Source organism: Pollachius pollachius, assembly GCF_949987615.1.
Source record: "Pollachius pollachius genome assembly, chromosome: 16".
Classification (NCBI taxonomy): domain Eukaryota; kingdom Metazoa; phylum Chordata; class Actinopteri; order Gadiformes; family Gadidae; genus Pollachius; species Pollachius pollachius.
The window spans coordinates 13,986,785-14,004,556 of NC_136949.1; the positions used below are offsets into that span (position 1 = coordinate 13,986,785).

The 17,772-nt window shown below is 47.2% G+C and overlaps 1 protein-coding gene across 1 annotated transcript in view; it reads right to left on the reverse strand.

Moving 5' to 3' along the window:
* lama2 (laminin, alpha 2) overlaps positions 1–17,772 on the reverse strand; it is a 162,262-nt gene that overhangs the window by 52,165 nt on the left and 92,325 nt on the right. The window contains exons 28-35 of the mRNA XM_079753729.1: positions 14,688–14,864; positions 14,232–14,417; positions 13,855–13,973; positions 9,353–9,470; positions 5,866–6,024; positions 2,377–2,501; positions 2,128–2,214; positions 1,129–1,322 (exon numbers count right to left, since the gene is read on the reverse strand). Of these exons, the coding sequence (XP_079609855.1) occupies positions 1,129–1,322; positions 2,128–2,214; positions 2,377–2,501; positions 5,866–6,024; positions 9,353–9,470; positions 13,855–13,973; positions 14,232–14,417; positions 14,688–14,864 (1,165 nt within the window). The remainder of the gene's footprint in view (positions 1–1,128; positions 1,323–2,127; positions 2,215–2,376; positions 2,502–5,865; positions 6,025–9,352; positions 9,471–13,854; positions 13,974–14,231; positions 14,418–14,687; positions 14,865–17,772) is intronic.

The following is a 17,772-nucleotide window of genomic DNA, read 5'->3' on the forward strand; positions in this document are numbered from 1 at the left end:
CGACTTGAAATGAAGCCCCACAACACTGACGCTACCCCTCAGGGAAATGTAGCAAGCTGCGCAACACGGCAAAAGTAGTTTAATACATCATAGCTTTTTTTTCTTTTGTTACACTGACCAAACTTCACTCATTGATCAATAAAACTGTCAGTCAAACAGACAGGCGGGCACACATGTTCAATTGTTGATTAAGCAAGCTGTGCTCTGCTCTCACTGCTCCAAAACCAATTTGGCAACAAAAACAAAGCAACAAACAAAACGTGTGCTCCACATAACATCAAAAAGCAGGTGTTGAGAGTGTGTATGTATGTAATGAGTATGTGTGTGTGTGTGTGTGTGCGTGTGTACCATGGGTATCAATTCCTCTCTGTTCTCACCCTCTGCCATCTTTCTGTCAAGTCAACTCAAGCTTGCGTGTCTGAGAACAGGAGGAATGCTATGTGATAACTGTCCACAACACATACAGGTGCACGGCTATGACAGTTGTATTTGACCTTTGGCCCTTACATCGGTGTCGGTGCGAATTGACTTACGGTTCTGAGCTTCAAAATTGCAGAGGTGTGAGTCAAATCGTGGTATGAACAGTGTGAGTGAGGGCCTGATGAAGTAATTGTTGGTTTTTGCAGGCTCGCGGACGCACAACCATCAATTTGGTTTGACTGATCCCTAGCAGTTTGATTTCAGATGGCAGCAGCAGAGCTCCGCTGCCCTTTAGGTTTGAAAAAACTCTTGGGAAAATGTAGCTTGTGTGACAGCTACCGCACGACCTGAGCCATTACAGAGCTATGCTACTGAGAAGCTATTAGAATCAGAGAACAGTGACGCTACAAACAAACTACTGAGAAATTGATAGATAGGTAGAGGTGTAGATACAAAGCTATAGACAAATGAATACATAGATAGATAGATAGCTAGAGGTAGTACAAAAAAATAAATATATATGCAGCTGATAGGTAGATAGATACATAGCTGATAGATAGATAGTTACATAGATAGATTTATAGTTTATATATATACTGTATATATATATATATATTTATAGACAGACAGACAGACAGACAGACAGACAGACAGACAGACAGACAGACAGACAGACATAAAGATATAAAGAGGGGTTTAGTGTCTTACAGGTAATCCCGGCGGGTCCACACACATGCCTCTCCATGCACTGGTCACACGACAGTCCAGTTGCCCCGCCCCTGCAACGGCATTGGCCAGTCTCGGGGTCACACGGCCCGGGGAGTGCCCCCCATGCGGAACACTTACACTCCTCGCACCGACCGCCGGGCATCCGGGGGTTACCGTGGTAACCAGTAGAACACCTGAACAGCGGATTGCGATGAAAGAAAGGGGGGGGAGTTAATGCAGTCTTGTTGAGGGACCACATCACAGATACAAACAGGCAATTCCCATCAATATTTCCACGTGTGGTGATATGAATGAAGTGTAAATGCTATCGACAACATGTCAAAGGACCCCCAGCCGGCATCACTTAAGCAGCTGAAACTGATTTTTTTTTTTCTTATCCCTGACGGGTCATTTCCTCCAGGCGTGCTCTGTGTCTGTGTGTGATTGCGTAACAGCAAATACTATCGATCCCATGAAGGCTGTCCTCTAAGTACTCCCGTTACGGCAAATTAAATCCTCAAGGATCAATACACATCCTTCCCCACCGATGCACACCTCTTCTGTCTGATCCCCCTGAACAGCGGACTGTGATATTTCATTTGGTCAACTACAGCAGCTAGTATAGCTGGGCTAGACGTGCAACCGCTGATGTGGATTGTGAGGCGATGGTCATAAGTTACGGCCTCGATATGGCATATTTAATACGTTGAACCAGTGGGCAGCAATGGAGAAAACACAAGAGGGGTTTTGATTTGATCCTCACGATTCTGTCGTCATATACTTTTAGCTAGAAAGGTAAAAAAAAAAGGGTACATTACGGTGGCTGAATATTTTAATATATGCTCATGTGTATGTCTATGTTGTTACCATTGCCACGATTCATTGCCTATATCCTATTGTTCCTGTGTACTCAATTTGTACTAAATTTTCGAACACGGGCAGTTGATCGTAGTCAAATGATATGGGTGGTTATCCATTACAGTGTGTGTGTCACCATACCTCTCACAGTATTTCCCCTCGTATCCTTCAGGACAGTTGGTACAGCGGTAGTCATCGAAGCTCTCCGACACGCAGCTGGGGCTGAAGCTAGCCAAACACAACAGAAGACAAACTCACTCTAAACCTTTGAACGATGGACAATGTGTAAAACACAGCATTCAGTGATGTAATAGCAGGTGTGGAAAGTAATGAAGACAAAGGGAGGAGAAAGAAAGAAGGGAGGAAATAAGAAAGACAAAAGGGGCATACTTGTTTTCTGGGTTGGTTAGGGGGCACGCACAGGGCTTGCAGTCGTCATGGAAACCACGAACCACGCCGTAGTATCCAGGTGCACAGCTCTCGCACCTGGCGCCTTCCGTGTTGTCTTGACAGTTCTAGACACGAACACACAGACACACACAGACACACACACACACACACACGCACACACACACACACAGGTGCATCAGTATACTACTAACACAGTAGGGAGGAGAGGGGGGAGGGAGAGGGGGAGGGGGGGAGGGAGAAGGGGGAGGAGAAGGGGGAGGGAGACAGGGAGGGAGACGGGGACATCCACACACACGGTGGGTTTAAGGGACAGGTGTAAAGTGGAGCAGGTAGGACAGACAGGCTGGATGGTCAGACAGACAGTGATACCCATGGTGGCGTAACACATAAGGAACACGCTAGCTCTTCCATGGGGCGATGGGTAGAGTCATATATGTGTACATATATATTAACATCAATGTGTATCAATATCAACTAACACAGTCAGACACACTTTCACAAACAGCCCGATACAACACAAGCACTCGCACACAGAGCAGTTGTTTCACAGCTGTAGAGTACATTTTTAGTTGAGTTACACTTGAATTTATAGATATGCTCATTATTATTAACCTTATTTACAACTAAATATTCATGCCTAGTTTGTAATTTGACATCCGACTTAGACAACACTGACGTTGTTATGACACCTTTCAGCATACACGTCTGCACTTTAGAGATCCACATTTTGAATGACAGGAGCCAGAACTCCAGAACTTGATCCAAGGCAATTCCTCCAATCATGACATAGCGTTAAGTATTTGCATTTAAATCGCCTGCCTTGGTTGTGGCTATTGGGGGATATATTTTCATAAACAGCTTGTCCTGATTGGTTGAAATGCCATGGATTAGTTCAAATACCTTGGATGCACACAATGTGTGCACACAAACAGACAAAACATGGCAATTTTACATGTAATGAAATGCTCACTGTATACAATAACTTGCAAGGAAGATCAAGGACACAGCTGAAAAACTCTCATTAAACACACCCAAACCCACACACACACACCAACACACACAGACAGACCCACACACACACACCCACACCCACACACACACACAAGCAAACAAATAACCATCGACACGCCCCTTGGGCCCTTTCTTGCATGTTCATGGAGATTGTTGCAACAGGAACTTCAATTGGTATAACAGGAAGTTTCCCCTTAACGAGCCAAGCCATTTCCATTAACTTCCTGTGTTCCTTGTTACCGCTAATTACCACAGAAACAAACTCGTTTAGCATTTTTCAATTTCGCCCTGCTCTGCTCAAAAATGTTAACGATGTTGTGGGATGGATACGGAGGGAACAGAGGAAAACACAGCAGCCGCAAGGCAGAGAGTGAGATGGCGAGAGAGAAAGAGAGAAAGAGATATAGCGAGAGTCAAAAGCAAGAGAGAGAGAGAGAGACAAAGAGAGAGAAAGAGTGAGAGACAGAGAGCAAGAGAAAAGCAAGAGAGAGAGGAAGAGAGCGAGAGCGAGAGAGTGAAAGAGAGCAAGAGAGCGAGAGAACGAGAGAGCGAGAGAGAGAGAGAGAAAGAGAGCGAGAGCGAGAGAGTGAAAGAGAGAGCAAGAGAGCGAGAGAACGAGAGAGTGAGAGAGAGCGGTAGGTGGGTGGGTGAAGGAAAACAGATGGTTGCTCTGAATGGAGAGGCTTGTTGCGTCCCACGGACGGTGCATCCTTGATGCTACCTCTGTACCTTTTATTACGAGTCCCTTTCACCACATCACTGCGCGCCGCAGTCGATGGGGGACCGTTCACATGCGTCGCTGCACAAGGCTTCCTTTGCGCATCGGGTAGACAGAGAGTTCGCCTTTACATCTTAACTGAGTTCAGACCTCTAAATGTTGTAAAGGAGCGTTGCAAGCAGCCCGATGGGGGTGATAAGAGTCAGTGGAGGCGAGGGGAACTCTGAATAAAGGGAATGGCAGAGAGGGCGTTCTCAGAGGAGGGCTGAGGAGGAGAGAGACGGAAGGAAGAAAGAACAAACAATGAGGGAGAGGGAGGGGAATATGTTATCCGAGGAGATGTAGATATAGGAAGAGATCGACAGAGCGGGGGGGACCCGGGCGTAGAGAGAATATAAATGAATGTATACCTTGCTTGGTTTGATGGGTATCTCGCCATATTTCCCAATGATTTGCTTTGACAACGAGGATACGAGTATGGGGTAGGGTTCCTAGTCCCGACCCTGCATAATGGGGCGGAGGATCGCACTCGCTAACCAGAACAAGCGACTTCCATCCCTAAAGCACGTAGGGGGTATTCATGACCGCATCAAACAGGTCGCCGGGTGTTTTTATATTTGCGGCTCTGGCTTCTCCTCCCCGCTAATTGGTCCCAAAGACGTTCCCCAATAACGGCTGTGAGTTGAATACGTCCCTTCTCCCACATAAATAGCTTATGTCCCAAAACGCACCCTTCCCTGGCAAAATCCCCTTCAGACAAGTCAAGCAGAACCCATTTATACATAGAGCTCCTTGTCATAATTACAGCCTCGAATGGCACTGGGAATTAAAACGTCTCCAGTGTGTGACTTCCGGACAGCTAAAAATAGCGGCTTGAGCCGCCTCCAAGAGCCAACAGGCTCGACTCGCAGAAGACGCGTTCCGTGGGTGGATAGGCGCGCCAGCGACCAGCTTGTCATGGCTGCGCATGAGACACCTATAGCACACACGTTTGGTCCGCATGTGTCCAATGGCACACCTGTGCTGCAACCCTGCAATGGTGGTTGGGCTTGTGTTGTCATTCTTCATGGTTAAGAACGAGGGTAGAAACCTGTAGTAGCCGGTTTGCAGCAACGTTAGTACTTTCACATCTGAAGGAGTCCCCCAGCAGATTAAACACACACTGGCTGAGTTGATCTGCAACGCGCACTGACATCGGCGTGTTGTGTTGTTGTCTATGTTGGGGAGGGGGGGGTTGGCTGGGTGTTTCGTGTTGTCTTTGAGGAGTTGTGGAAGTGGAAGCAGTGTCCTGATTACTGAGGACCACACGATAGGAGGACACCGAACCTGAACATGCTCTCTCATTAATTAGCACAAGGATAATTACAGCATATTGCTCTCTCTCTCTCTCTGTCTGTCTCTCCCTCTCTCTCTGTCTCTCTCTCCCCCCCCCTTTCTCTCTCTCTCACTCTCTGTCTGTCTCTCTCTCCCTCTCTCTGTCTCTCTCTCCCCCCCCCTCTCTCTCTCTCTCTGTCTCTCTCTGTCTCTCTCTCTCTCCCCCCCCCTCTCTCTCTCTCTCTCATGAACTCACCTTTAGTAGCTTCTTGACATATGGTAGCATGTAATAGAGCGATGCGCACCACACCGGTGCACACACACACACGCGCATACACACACACACACACACACACACACACACACACACACACACACACCCACACGCGTGCACACACGCACACACACACACACACACAGCTTACCTGGCATATGGAGGTCTCGGGGTCACAGGTGCTGGAGTGGCCACTACACTGGCAGCGCACACACCTGCCCATGCCGGCCACAGCGGGCTCCCGGGACGCCAGGCCAGATGCTGGACCCACAGCCGCTCCCCGCAGGCGGTAGAACCCCGCCGCACACTCCTGGAACCGGGAGAGGGGGAGGGAGGAGGGGGGGGGGGAGAGAGGGGGAGGGGGGGGGGAGAGGGGGAGGGGGAAGGGAGGAGAGGGGGGATAGGGGGGAGCGAGGAGAGGAGGGAGGGGGAGAGGGGGGATAGGGGGGAGGGAGGAGAGGGGGTAGGGAGAGGGGGGAGAGGGGGGGATAGGGGGGAGGGAGAGGGGGAGGGGGGAGAGGGGGGAGGGAGGAGAGGGGGATGGGGGGAGGGAGAGGAGAGGGGGGAGGGAGAGGGGGGAGGAGAGGGGGGAGGGAGATGGGGAGGGGGGAGGGAGAGGGGGAGGGGGGAGAGGGGGGAGGGGGATAGGGGGGAGCGAGGAGAGGGGGGAGGGGAGAGGGAGGGGGGAGGGAGAGGGGGAGGGGGGAGAGAGGAGAGGGGGGGGGATAGGGGGGAGGGAGAGGGGGAGAGGGGAGAGGGGGGAGGAGGGATAGGGGGGGAGGGGGAGAGGGAGGGGGGAGGGAGAGGGGGAGGGGGGAGAGGGGGGAGGGAGGAGAGGGGGGAGGCAGAGGGGGAGGGGGGGAGGGAGAGGGTGGAGGAGAGGGGGGAGGGAGAGGGGGGAGGAGAGGGGGGAGGGAGACAGGGAGGGAGACGGGGACATCCACACACACGGTGGGTTTAAGGGACAGGTGTAAAGTGGAGCAGGTAGGACAGACAGGCTGGATGGTCAGACAGACAGTGATACCCATGGTGGCGTAACACATAAGGAACACGCTAGCTCTTCCATGGGGCGATGGGTAGAGTCATATATGTGTACACATATATTAACATCAATGACTGTGTGTGTGCACTGGACACTACGTCGTACGCAGGTCATTAAACAAAAACAATGTGCATAGCCCTGAGCAAACGTAATTAAACATGATGCAACTGTTGACCACTCTGACACACGCACACGCGCCCCGCGACACGCACACACACACACACAATAAAGAGTTATTCCCTCCAGTAACTTTTAAATGGGCACACGTGCGCTCTTCCCACATCCCACGCACACACATACACGCAGCACGCAAGGCGCACACTTTCTCCTTTTCAGTAATAATTAATGGAGTCCATTTAAAGTGCCATCTGTTCCCTCTGCCGGTGCTAAACGCCCGTTTAAAAATACTTTATTAACAACGACGCTGGCTACAAATAGACGCGCCATCTGTCAGCCGGGCCCTCTGTGACCGGGGGCCAGCGCAGTTAAGGCCCCCGCGCGCCTTTTGGCTCGAGCTGGTTGTCTACTATCTATAGCTATAGCTCTATGTTGTTATCAACACCTATCTATGGCTTATGGCTCTACGATATTATCTATACCCATCTATGGCTTATGGCTTTACATTGTGATCTATACCTATCTATGGCTTATGGCTCTAGGTAATCATCTATATCTATCTATTGCGTATGGCTCTAGGTGGTGTCTACACCTATCTATAGTTTATGCCTCTATGTTGTTATCTACACCTATCTATGGCTTATAGCTCTATGTTGTTATCAACACCTATCTATGGCTTATGGCTCTACGATATTATCTATACCCATCTATGGCTTATGGCTTTACATTGTGATCTATACCTATCTATGGCTTATGGCTCTAGGTAATCATCTATATCTATCTATTGCGTATGGCTCTAGGTGGTGTCTACACCTATCTATAGTTTATGGCTCTATGTTGTTATCTACACCTATCTATGGCTTATAGCTCTATGTTGTTATCTATAGCTCATGGCCCTATGTTCTTATCTATCAGATCTAGAGCTTATGGGTCTATGTTGTAGTCTATACTTATCTATAGCTTATAGCTCTAGGTCGTTATCTATATCTATCGATAGAGAATATAAAGTAATATAACACAGAGTAGAATGTAAAGTAGCTTACAAGTAAGTGTGTGTTGGTGTGTTAGTGAGAGAGTGTGTGTCAGGAGCACAGAGAACAGCCATTACATAATTCTCAGCCTGTGTATGATCATGTTTTTTTTGTATTCTCAAGACATTCATTCCCAACATTATTATTATCATGTCCAATTTTATTAACATCCTTAATTGAGCAATGTGTGTGGGTTAGAGGAACACAGTGTGTGTGTTTGTGTGTGTGGGGGGGGTGTGATAGATACACAGTGTGTGTGTGTGTGTGTGTGTTTGTGTGTGTGTGGGTATGTGTGTTTGTGTGTGCATGCATGTGTGTATGTGCGTGTATCCATGTGTGTGTGTGTGTGTATCCATGTGTGTGTGTGTGTGTGTGTGTGTGTATGCATGTGCGTGTGTGTGTGTGTATGCGTGGGTTAGTTAGGTCGTGCTTAATCCCTGTGAAGCGTATGAAAAATTGGGGGTAAAAGACGCTACAGCAGCTTAATATTGTTTGGCGCCGAATGCAAATGAGAAACTGTGGCGGGGCACTGTCCGTGACCCTGTGTGTTTACCTCCGCTGAGCAGCGCTGTGTCTGCCTTTACTTGAAATACAGTGAGGTGGAACCCATTTGATTCAATCTGCCGTGGGAGCCACGAATGGTCGGCAATAATTATGTTACTCAGAGGGAAATGGCTTGGAATAGGTGGAGATAAAATGTAGAGATTGAGAGATAGAGAGCCAGAGAGAGAGAGGGTGAGATAGAGAGAGACAGGGGGAGAGAGAGAGGGAGAGAGAGAGAGACAGACGGATGGACAGACAGACAGACAGACAGACAGACAGACAGACAGAGAGAGACTAGGGAGAGCGACACAAAGTAGAAAGAGATAGAGAAGGTAGAGAGAGATAGAGACTACAAAAGACCAATTGACATGTGTTGCTGTGTTAGCTGATAGCTGTTGCCAACAGCCTGAGAATGTAACTTTTGAGGCTGTCATTAGGCTGACAGGATTTACAGTTTAAAAAAAAGGCAACGTTATTGTTGGAGTTCAGCTGTAGCTTTCAGCTACTTTCAGCCCAACAGCCTAAGGTGGTTGTTTTCAGGCACAGTGATGCATTCAAATACCAATTAAAGCCATTAAGGCTAATTAACGTTGTATTTCACATCATTGTGAAAAAACATTTCCTCTGTTACATTATTTAAATGCAATTCCATTTACTGATTCACTTGTCACTAAATGAATAAGACAAAACTTGGTACTGCCAACTCAAGTTTTACATATTTGAATGGCTCAATGTGTCTGGGTGGTTGTTTAAGAGTGTGTGCAAGTGCATAGATGTGTGTCTGTGTGGTTTTGTGTTTGTGTCTGTGTTAGTCTAAGTGTGCATAGTTCTGTGCATGCTTGTCAATGTGCGTATGTGTGTGTGTGGGCGCGCGCGCGCGCATGTGTGTGCGTGTGTGTACCAACCTCGCAGGACAGCCCAGAGTAGCCAGCAGGACATTCGCAACTCTCAATCTGGTGGGCTCTCTCACTCTCTGTGTTGGGACGGCCCCCCTCTGCTACGGTCAGACTGATCTCTGAAATACTGCAGAGAGAGAGAGAGAGAGAGAGAGAGAGAGAGAGAGAGAGAGAGAGAGAGAGAGAGAGAGAGAGAGAGAGAGAGAGAGAGAGAGAGAGAGAGAGAGAGAGAGAGAGAGAGAGAGAGAGAGAGAGAGAGTTTGCGTTTGTGCACTGTGGCCCGGAGCGCGACATTTTGACAAATCCCTTGCAACCCTCTCGGATGCTACAGCAGAAACAGAGAGGCGAAAAAAGCCTTTCTGTCCGAGTTCCCCCATCACCAGAGTAAACCCACGGTCAGCCGCCTGCCGCCCCACACCAGGTGTTTCAACCTCTCCTGCAGTGTGGATCGGATCTCTAGTTAACAAGACTGAACAGAGAGTTTATGCTCAGAAGAGCATCACTAGAACCAGTGAATGATGCCATAAGAAAACAGAACAAGTTCATAATAAATGTTTAGAACTGGGATACATTTATTTTCGATTTGTATATATGTCGGCTATTATTAACTGAATATATTTTCAATGGAAGTGACATTATTACTAATCCTCTCCACTCACTCAGAGATTGTTTGACGTAGGCGATTACAGAGTGAGAAGACGTTGTGTGCTTGAGATGTTTCTGAAGGTAAACATGGGCATTTATGCACAGCAAAGAAACCAAGGACACAAAGGGGATACGTTCAAACTTATGCTGCAATCCATTTGGATGTTACACCGGTACGTGCAAGTCGTAAGTTGCAAATCTCCCAGCATTCTTGCGGCATTTCACTGAGACGCGCCCCCTTTTGGTCGTAGTATCTCGTCGCTTTAAAAGAAGAGCGAGTTCAGTGACGCCGACTGTACAGGGGAGGAGAAGACAGCCTCTACGTGGCCTCCTGTACAAGTAGCTAAGAGTAGTTGCAAGGTTGCATGCTCCTAAGCGAAACCAATGTCTTTACAAAGTCCACAGACCGCAGAGCTTGCGTTAGCGCTACTTCAACTTAACGTTGAAGGCCTCACCATCGCCAAGACCAACATCCCTGAACAAATAGCCAACAAAAACAACATGACGGTGATTCTACTGCAGGAGACCCATGCTGAAAACAAGAACATCCTGAAGGTCCCTGGGTATACCCTGGCCTGATTAGCCATGCCAATAAACACCATGGCATGGCTACGTTTGTCCGCAATGATATGACCTGGTCAGCTATAGGAATATCCCCAGAAAGGCCAGAGGTAAAATGAATCACAACGAAAGTGCAAGACACTACCATCGACAACATCTACAAGCCACCCCCAAGCAGACTGAGCCCATCATCGCTGCCAGATGTCCCAGCCCCCGCCGTGTACGCTGGAGACTTCAATAGTCATCATACAGATTGGGGCTACAGTAGCTCCAGCACTGATGGCGACTTCCTGACAGACTGGGCCTCTACTGCTGAGGCGACATTCCTATACGATCCCAAGGAGCCGCGCACTTTCTACTCTGCACGATGTCCCTGTCAGACACATCCTTGACATGTTCCCCCGGTCCCACCATCGACCGTCGCTCATCACCATCCCATCCCTGGTCCAACCAGTAGAAGGGAGGGATGCTAAGAGGTGGAATTTCCGCAAAGCAAACTGGCCAGGCTTCACCACACTAGTGAACAAGGCAGCTGCTGGCCTACCACTCCCATGCCATAACAACCTTAACAATGCCTACAACTCGCACTGAAAGATGCTGCAAGCCGCCACCAAAAAGACCATTCCATGCGGTATACGCAAAGCCTACGTTCCTGCTGGGATGTTTAATATGAAGACCTGCTTCGCTCCCATGCAGAAGCACAAGCCAGCGTAGTCAGGGACAAAGCAGCTGACGATCTATTCTGCAGGCTTAACGACAAACGGAGGCAACGATGGACAGAGACTGTGGAATCAATTGACTTCACACACTCCAGCCGCTGGGCATGGCAGACCATGAAGAAGCTGACCGGAAGGTCAACAACCCCAGTACAGTGCCCCATCACCGCAAACTCCATTGCGTCACTCCTGCTGAGTAATGGCCGCTTCACAAATGCAGACCAGGACTTCGTCAGAAAATCATCGGCAAGAGTCCACGAGCTGTCCAGGGCCCCAGGATGCAATTCCAACCTATCCACTGATTTCAAAACACCAGAAATTGAACAGCCCACCCAACGCCTGAAGACCGGTAAGGCCCCAGGTGTTGACAGCATCCACCCGGAGTACATTAAACACCAAGGCAAGAAGGCAACCGAATGGCTGCGCTCGTTCCTCTCTACATGTCTCCAACATTTAAAGTTGCCAAAGATCTGGCGCCGAGCAAAGGTGATCGCCCTTCCAAAGCCAAAAAAGCCAAATGACTACCCCAAGGGATACCGGCCAATCTCATTGCTCTGCGTCCCATACAAGCTCCTTGAACGCCTTATCCTGGCGCGTCTCAACCCAGTGATCGACCCCCAGCTGCCCAAAGAACAAGCTGGCTTTCGAAGCGGTATGTCAACAACAGACCAGGTGACCCTTCTATGCCAAGACATAGAGGACAGCTTTCAGACAAGCACATTGTGAGCTTCATAATGGAGATGCTGAGCAACCGCAGCTTCCGGCTACACACCAGCAACGGCCAAAGCAGTAGAGTGAGAAAGCTCAAGAACGGTGTCCCACAAGGCTCAGTGCTGGCACCTATGCTGTTCAACATCTACATCCACAACCTACCTGCTACACAATCAAGGAAGTACGGCTATGCAGACAATCTGGCCATCCTACTGAGCAAGCCATCCTGGGAAGCAGTAGATAAGAGCCTCTCTGAAGACATGAGCACCCTGTCTTCATACCTGAAGAACTGGTCCCTCAAGCTCAGTGCTGACAAGACCGTATCAATAATGTTCCATTTCTACATTAAAGAAGCATCTGGCGCAATGGAAATCATGGTTGATAACACCCGGCTACAGTACCAGCCTTTCCCCACATACCTTGGCGTGAAACTTGACAGAACACTGTCATTCAGACAACACCTTGAAACGGCCAGGGCAAAGACAACCTCCCATGCCGCGCTGATACGGCATCTAGCCGGCACCACATGGAGTGCCTCCACACAGACGCTGCGCATTTCCAGCGAGGCCCTGGTGTTCTCAAGCGCAGAATACTGTGCCCCGGTCTGGTGCCGTAGCCCCCATGTCCACAAACTGGACACTGCCCTTAACATCGCCCTACGGACTGTCTCCGGATGCCTACGAGCCATTCCAACCAACCATCTGCCCGTCCTCAGAGGAATCGCCCCTGCAGAAGTCAGGCGAGAAGGAGCCATGCTGGCTCTTGCCCAAAAGGCGCAGGCGAGTGAATCCCACCTCCTCCACAAAACCACCACCGAGACACCACAGCGAATGCGCCTCGAGTCCCGGCACCCCTTTGCCATACACGCCCAAGAACTGCTCCGGAAAAAATACCAGCCTACTCCTGCAAGGCTGCCTGGGTCAAGGCGACATGGAGGGAGCAGTGGAGGTCAGCAGAACCATCTGGGCTACACCATTACATCAAAGATCCCACAGACGTTCCTGGCCAGCACCTACCCCGAAAGCAGTGGACAACCCTCAACCTGAGGACAGGTGTGGGACGCTTCGTTGCAGCAATGCTGAAGTGGGGCATCACAAACAGTGCCTAATGCGAGGGTGTAGACCCAATACAAACTGTGGAACACATCCTAACCAGCTGCCCCAAACACCGGCCCCCGAACGGCGAGATTAGTCTAATTGACCATGATCATAGGACGCTGGATTGGCTCGCCTCAACAGAATTGAAGGTCTAAGGACATACAACAGAAGAAGGCCAACCGTACTACTCGTCAAAAAAAATGATTGTGATTTAAATGTTGATTTTACACACTTGTTTACATTGCTACTTTATGCCGGTCACCAATTTATGCATTGCACGTTCTTGCTGTGAGTGCAATACATTGTAAAGTTGTGCTGTTTGTTTTTCGAGCTGGTTTGCTAAAGAGGCTAATGTAGCTAACAATAACAATAACTAGCCAATGAGAAACGGGAAAGCTACTACGACCAAAAGGGGACATGCCCCCGCAAATTTGCAATTTACGACTTGCACGTACCGGCGTACCATCCAAATGGATTACAGCATTATGATGCCTCCTATCAGCATTATGGGCCTCCTATCCAGTAGAAATATAGTTAGGATCATGAATGAATTGTGCTAGTCGTTGAGCTGCGGTCGTAAGATATTCTATTTATCTGGCTATACTTTGAAGGTTTTACTCTCGTGCTTATCTTAATGAAAAGCCCACTTGCCTTGAGAGGGATTCAGACAGCGTCTTTGTAAGTGGGCTAGCGGAAAAATCTGTTTTCAAGATATTATTGACAGACCTTGTCACAGCGCACTTTTGGAACTTAGGTTATCTATTGATGGATCTAAACATACCGGCTATGTCTCATTTGGTTTCCCTGGGAGGCCTTGATCAGTATGTAGTCCACGTAGAACAGAACGTCCATGAAATCTTCCCTGGTCATCGAGCGCCCATCAGCATGCTTCCATTCAGCCTGACACACACACACACACACACACACACACACACACACAACACACAAAGGAAGGGAATAAATACATTGTGAGACATACACAATTGTATAGGTTATTCTTGTATAAATATAATGTATTTATTTGGTTCAGAACTGATTGGTGGTTACATCACATATTGGTTATGTTATGAAAAGTGTACATAGCAAAACCACAACAAGCTGGAATTATTTCTATAATTGAAACCTTATATATCGCTCCATATCTCCTTTCCTCCTTACCTCCGTCATGTCTATTTCGTGGCGGGTGAGCTGTCCAATCTGCAGCCCCGCTGTGTGACGCATCATCAGCAGGTCCTTGTTGGGCCCGCCCCTGATGATGACCTGGGGCTCGTAGGAGGAGGAGCCTGTTTCCTCCCTGGCCTCGTAGTAGACGGCGTACTTGAGCTGTCCGCCGTACGCTGTGATCTGCGCATGGACCGAGTCAGGGAGGCTTAACATGCAGAATATGGAGTAAACCCCCCCCCACCACCTTTTCATTCCACATTTGTGTTATCCTGAATGCATGTGTCCATATTTATTTGAATGTTTGTTAAAAGATAAATCTCCCATTTGTACCCGGTCTGGACTCTTGTGAGTTTGTCTGCACACCAATTACAAATATAACCCAGGCTGACAGCCAGCGGGGGTTCTCAACTCAATGTCATGTGTATATCCCTTAGTCACAGGGTGACTCACCATGGAGCCCTTGAACTGCTCCGGCAGCCTCCAGTAGTAGGGCTCGTTCAGGGACGGGCTCACCAGGTCCGCGTGGACCAGGATCTCAGGGTGCTGGAAGCTCACTCCGGTGCGCGTCTCTGCACTGTTGGACTTGTCCACCAGGGGGAGCACCGTCTGCTCCGGTTTCAACATGAGCTTGACGGAAATGAGATTGTCAATAAACTTCAAAATAATCTGTTTTTAGAGTTGGAAATTAGTTTATGAGTAAAGGGCACAGTGGTTTGAAGCATTGAGCAGTTCATGCTTGGTGAAGAAAATCAAGGATTTTCTTGAGGGCATTGAAGAATATACAATATATCATATATTATAGTGAAAAGGTGATATCATTATGTTGTCACTTTTTACCCATAACTGTTCTCTCCTTCTCCCATTCTGGTGATATTTCTTTGTAGGCCGACTTTATCTTTAGATCGATTTTAGCACCACACATTCCATTTTCCCTTTATTTCTGTCCGTATGTCTACCTGTGTCCGTGTGTGAATGTGTGTGTGTGTGTGTGTGTGTGTGTGTGTGTGTGTGTGTGTGTGTGTGTGTGTGTGTGTGTGTGTAAGCATGTGTGTCAATTGCTATACCAATTTTCTGTGAATAATATAGGGGTGTATTATTGACAGTGGGCTCTGGCCAAGAGGACGCCTTCAGAAATAGAATTGCCTGCCGCCTATATCGCACTGTCTGACATAACCACTCTCCCTCTCTCTATCTCACTCTCACTCTCATTCTCCCCTTTTTCTCTCTCTCTCTCTCTCTCTTTTATAACCCTGAAAAAAGATATTGGAATATTGAGGGAAATATTATTAGATGTATGATAGGAGGGCTGCCATGTGGTTGAGCAAACGCATCTCAGAGAGCGCCATCTATTTACCATATCCACTGTGCACAGTGGCAGCTGTGAGAGTCCACCGTTATTGCATCAAAGTGGAAGCTCTTCCTGCCTCTGTTATTTTCTGTCTTGCTCCCTGGCCCGCAATCTGAGAGAGTCTCGGATGCGTAATGTGCTAATAAGTAAGTTATATTTCAATGACATTCCATATGAGGTCAATAAAACAATCAAAGAACTCTATTCTAGTCTCCTAGTTTAAACATTGACTCTGTGCCATCCAGTCTATAGGTTTTATAGAAAATAAAATATGCATCCAGATAAGAGCAAAAAGTATTTTGACCTATATTGTACTGTATATAGGATACTTCTATATAGTATACAATATTCCTAAATGAATAACAATGTTTCCCTAAAAAGTTGATGTATCTATTGTATCTATATTTATGCATGTTTATATTTGTATATTATAATTATACTTTTATTTTATATTCTATGAAGTTTGTGGGGGTTTATGGTTAGCTTCCCCAATAGCCTTTATGACAGAAGGGAAGACAGCTCACTAAACCTGCTAAAACTACTATTTGCAAAGCCAACACTTTGCCTTCTCATACTCAAGAGGCTGAAAGGCAGATGTATTTCAGGACTACTTTTGTCCATTGAAGGTAACACTAACCTATAGGTCAGAGTTATTTGGGTGAGTTGCGTATTCAACAACTGTGTGTGTGTGTGTGTGTGTGTGTGTGTGTGTGTGTGTGTGTGTGTGTGTGTGTGTGTGTGTGTGTGTGTGTGTGTGTGTGTGAGCGTGCGTGCGTGTCAACTCTTTCTTACAGACTAAGCTAATGGATAACCCATTCTCGGTGCACGTACACTGGCCTGTGTGCTGCCTCGCATGCTCCCGTCAGCTATTGTGCACACGCAGGCACACGTGCACAGCACTCTCTCCACTCAGTGTAATCTCACGACTCAGTGGTTCAGAGAAAATCACCCTCTTTCTGATAAACCCCCCATTTTCTTGTTCTTTTTTTCTTACTCCTCTCTTTCTCTTGCTCTTTCGTGCCCTTTTAATATACACTCTTTGTCTCCCTGCCTCAACTTGGAATTTATTTTGGAGCTAATTTTCTCTCGCATCCAGACTCTCTCTTCTTCTCTGCTCCCCTGTGTCTTTGTCCAAAACCCTCTCGCGCTTTATATTTAATTGTCTCTCTTGATCACTTACCTCGCCCTCTATCTTAACCCTCTACCCCTCGCTACCTCAGCTGATCTGTATCTCGCCCGTACTCTCTCTCTCTCTCTCTCTCCTTTGCCAATATTTCACTGTTCACAGACAAGCCATGTAATTGTTTATGTTGTTTACATGCATTACTCAAACAGTACAGCGGACACCATGGGAACCCCTGGTCTAGCCTCTGGTAACTGTTTTGCCGTTTGAAGACTTTTTTTATTATGTGAAGAATGAGGTGATAAAAAAATAACATTGTTATTTATAAGTGTTCGATGATACCTTGTTGTAACCAAAGCTGAACTAGTTAAGTAATACTGAGGAATACCAATGAACCCATATTTGTTTTAGGTACATAAGTATACACTGAATGTACACAGATACACAGGAACAGTGGCATGGAGACCAAGGCAGGGAGAGTGTCTCCTTAACATGATCATATTTAATTTAATGCATTGTAATCATGCTTATGTAATGTAATGTGATGTCCTATTGACGTCCTATCTATTGTTAAAGGACACATAATATTCCTGTGTTCATAGATGTATGGACATTGACATTGTTGTCTGAAGCGAAATAGCCTTGATATAATAGCTTAGCCAACATGGCATAGACTCTATTCTTCTGAACTGTTACAGACAAGTTTAGGCAACAATGAATACACAAGAAGGCAAATCTTTCAAAACCTATCCAAAATAAAATTAATTAATAAACTTCCCGAATTGGAGCCAGTAGCTAATTCTTTTCTTTCCAACTTGCTTTAATTCAAGCTACTGTATTCCCTAAGTCTGTGTTTTCCTCATTTATTTCCACCCATATTTATATGTTGCTTTTTCATCAAAAGCTGAAACTAAAAGTGTATATTTAAATTCGATAAATAGTATATAAACTTGTACATCGTTGCTAAAAAAAAAAGAATAAGTAATAGGTTAATTAAGCTAGCCCTGCCATGAGATTATATTTCGGCAAACTTCGCCAGAACCAAGACTGAGAGCATACGACAC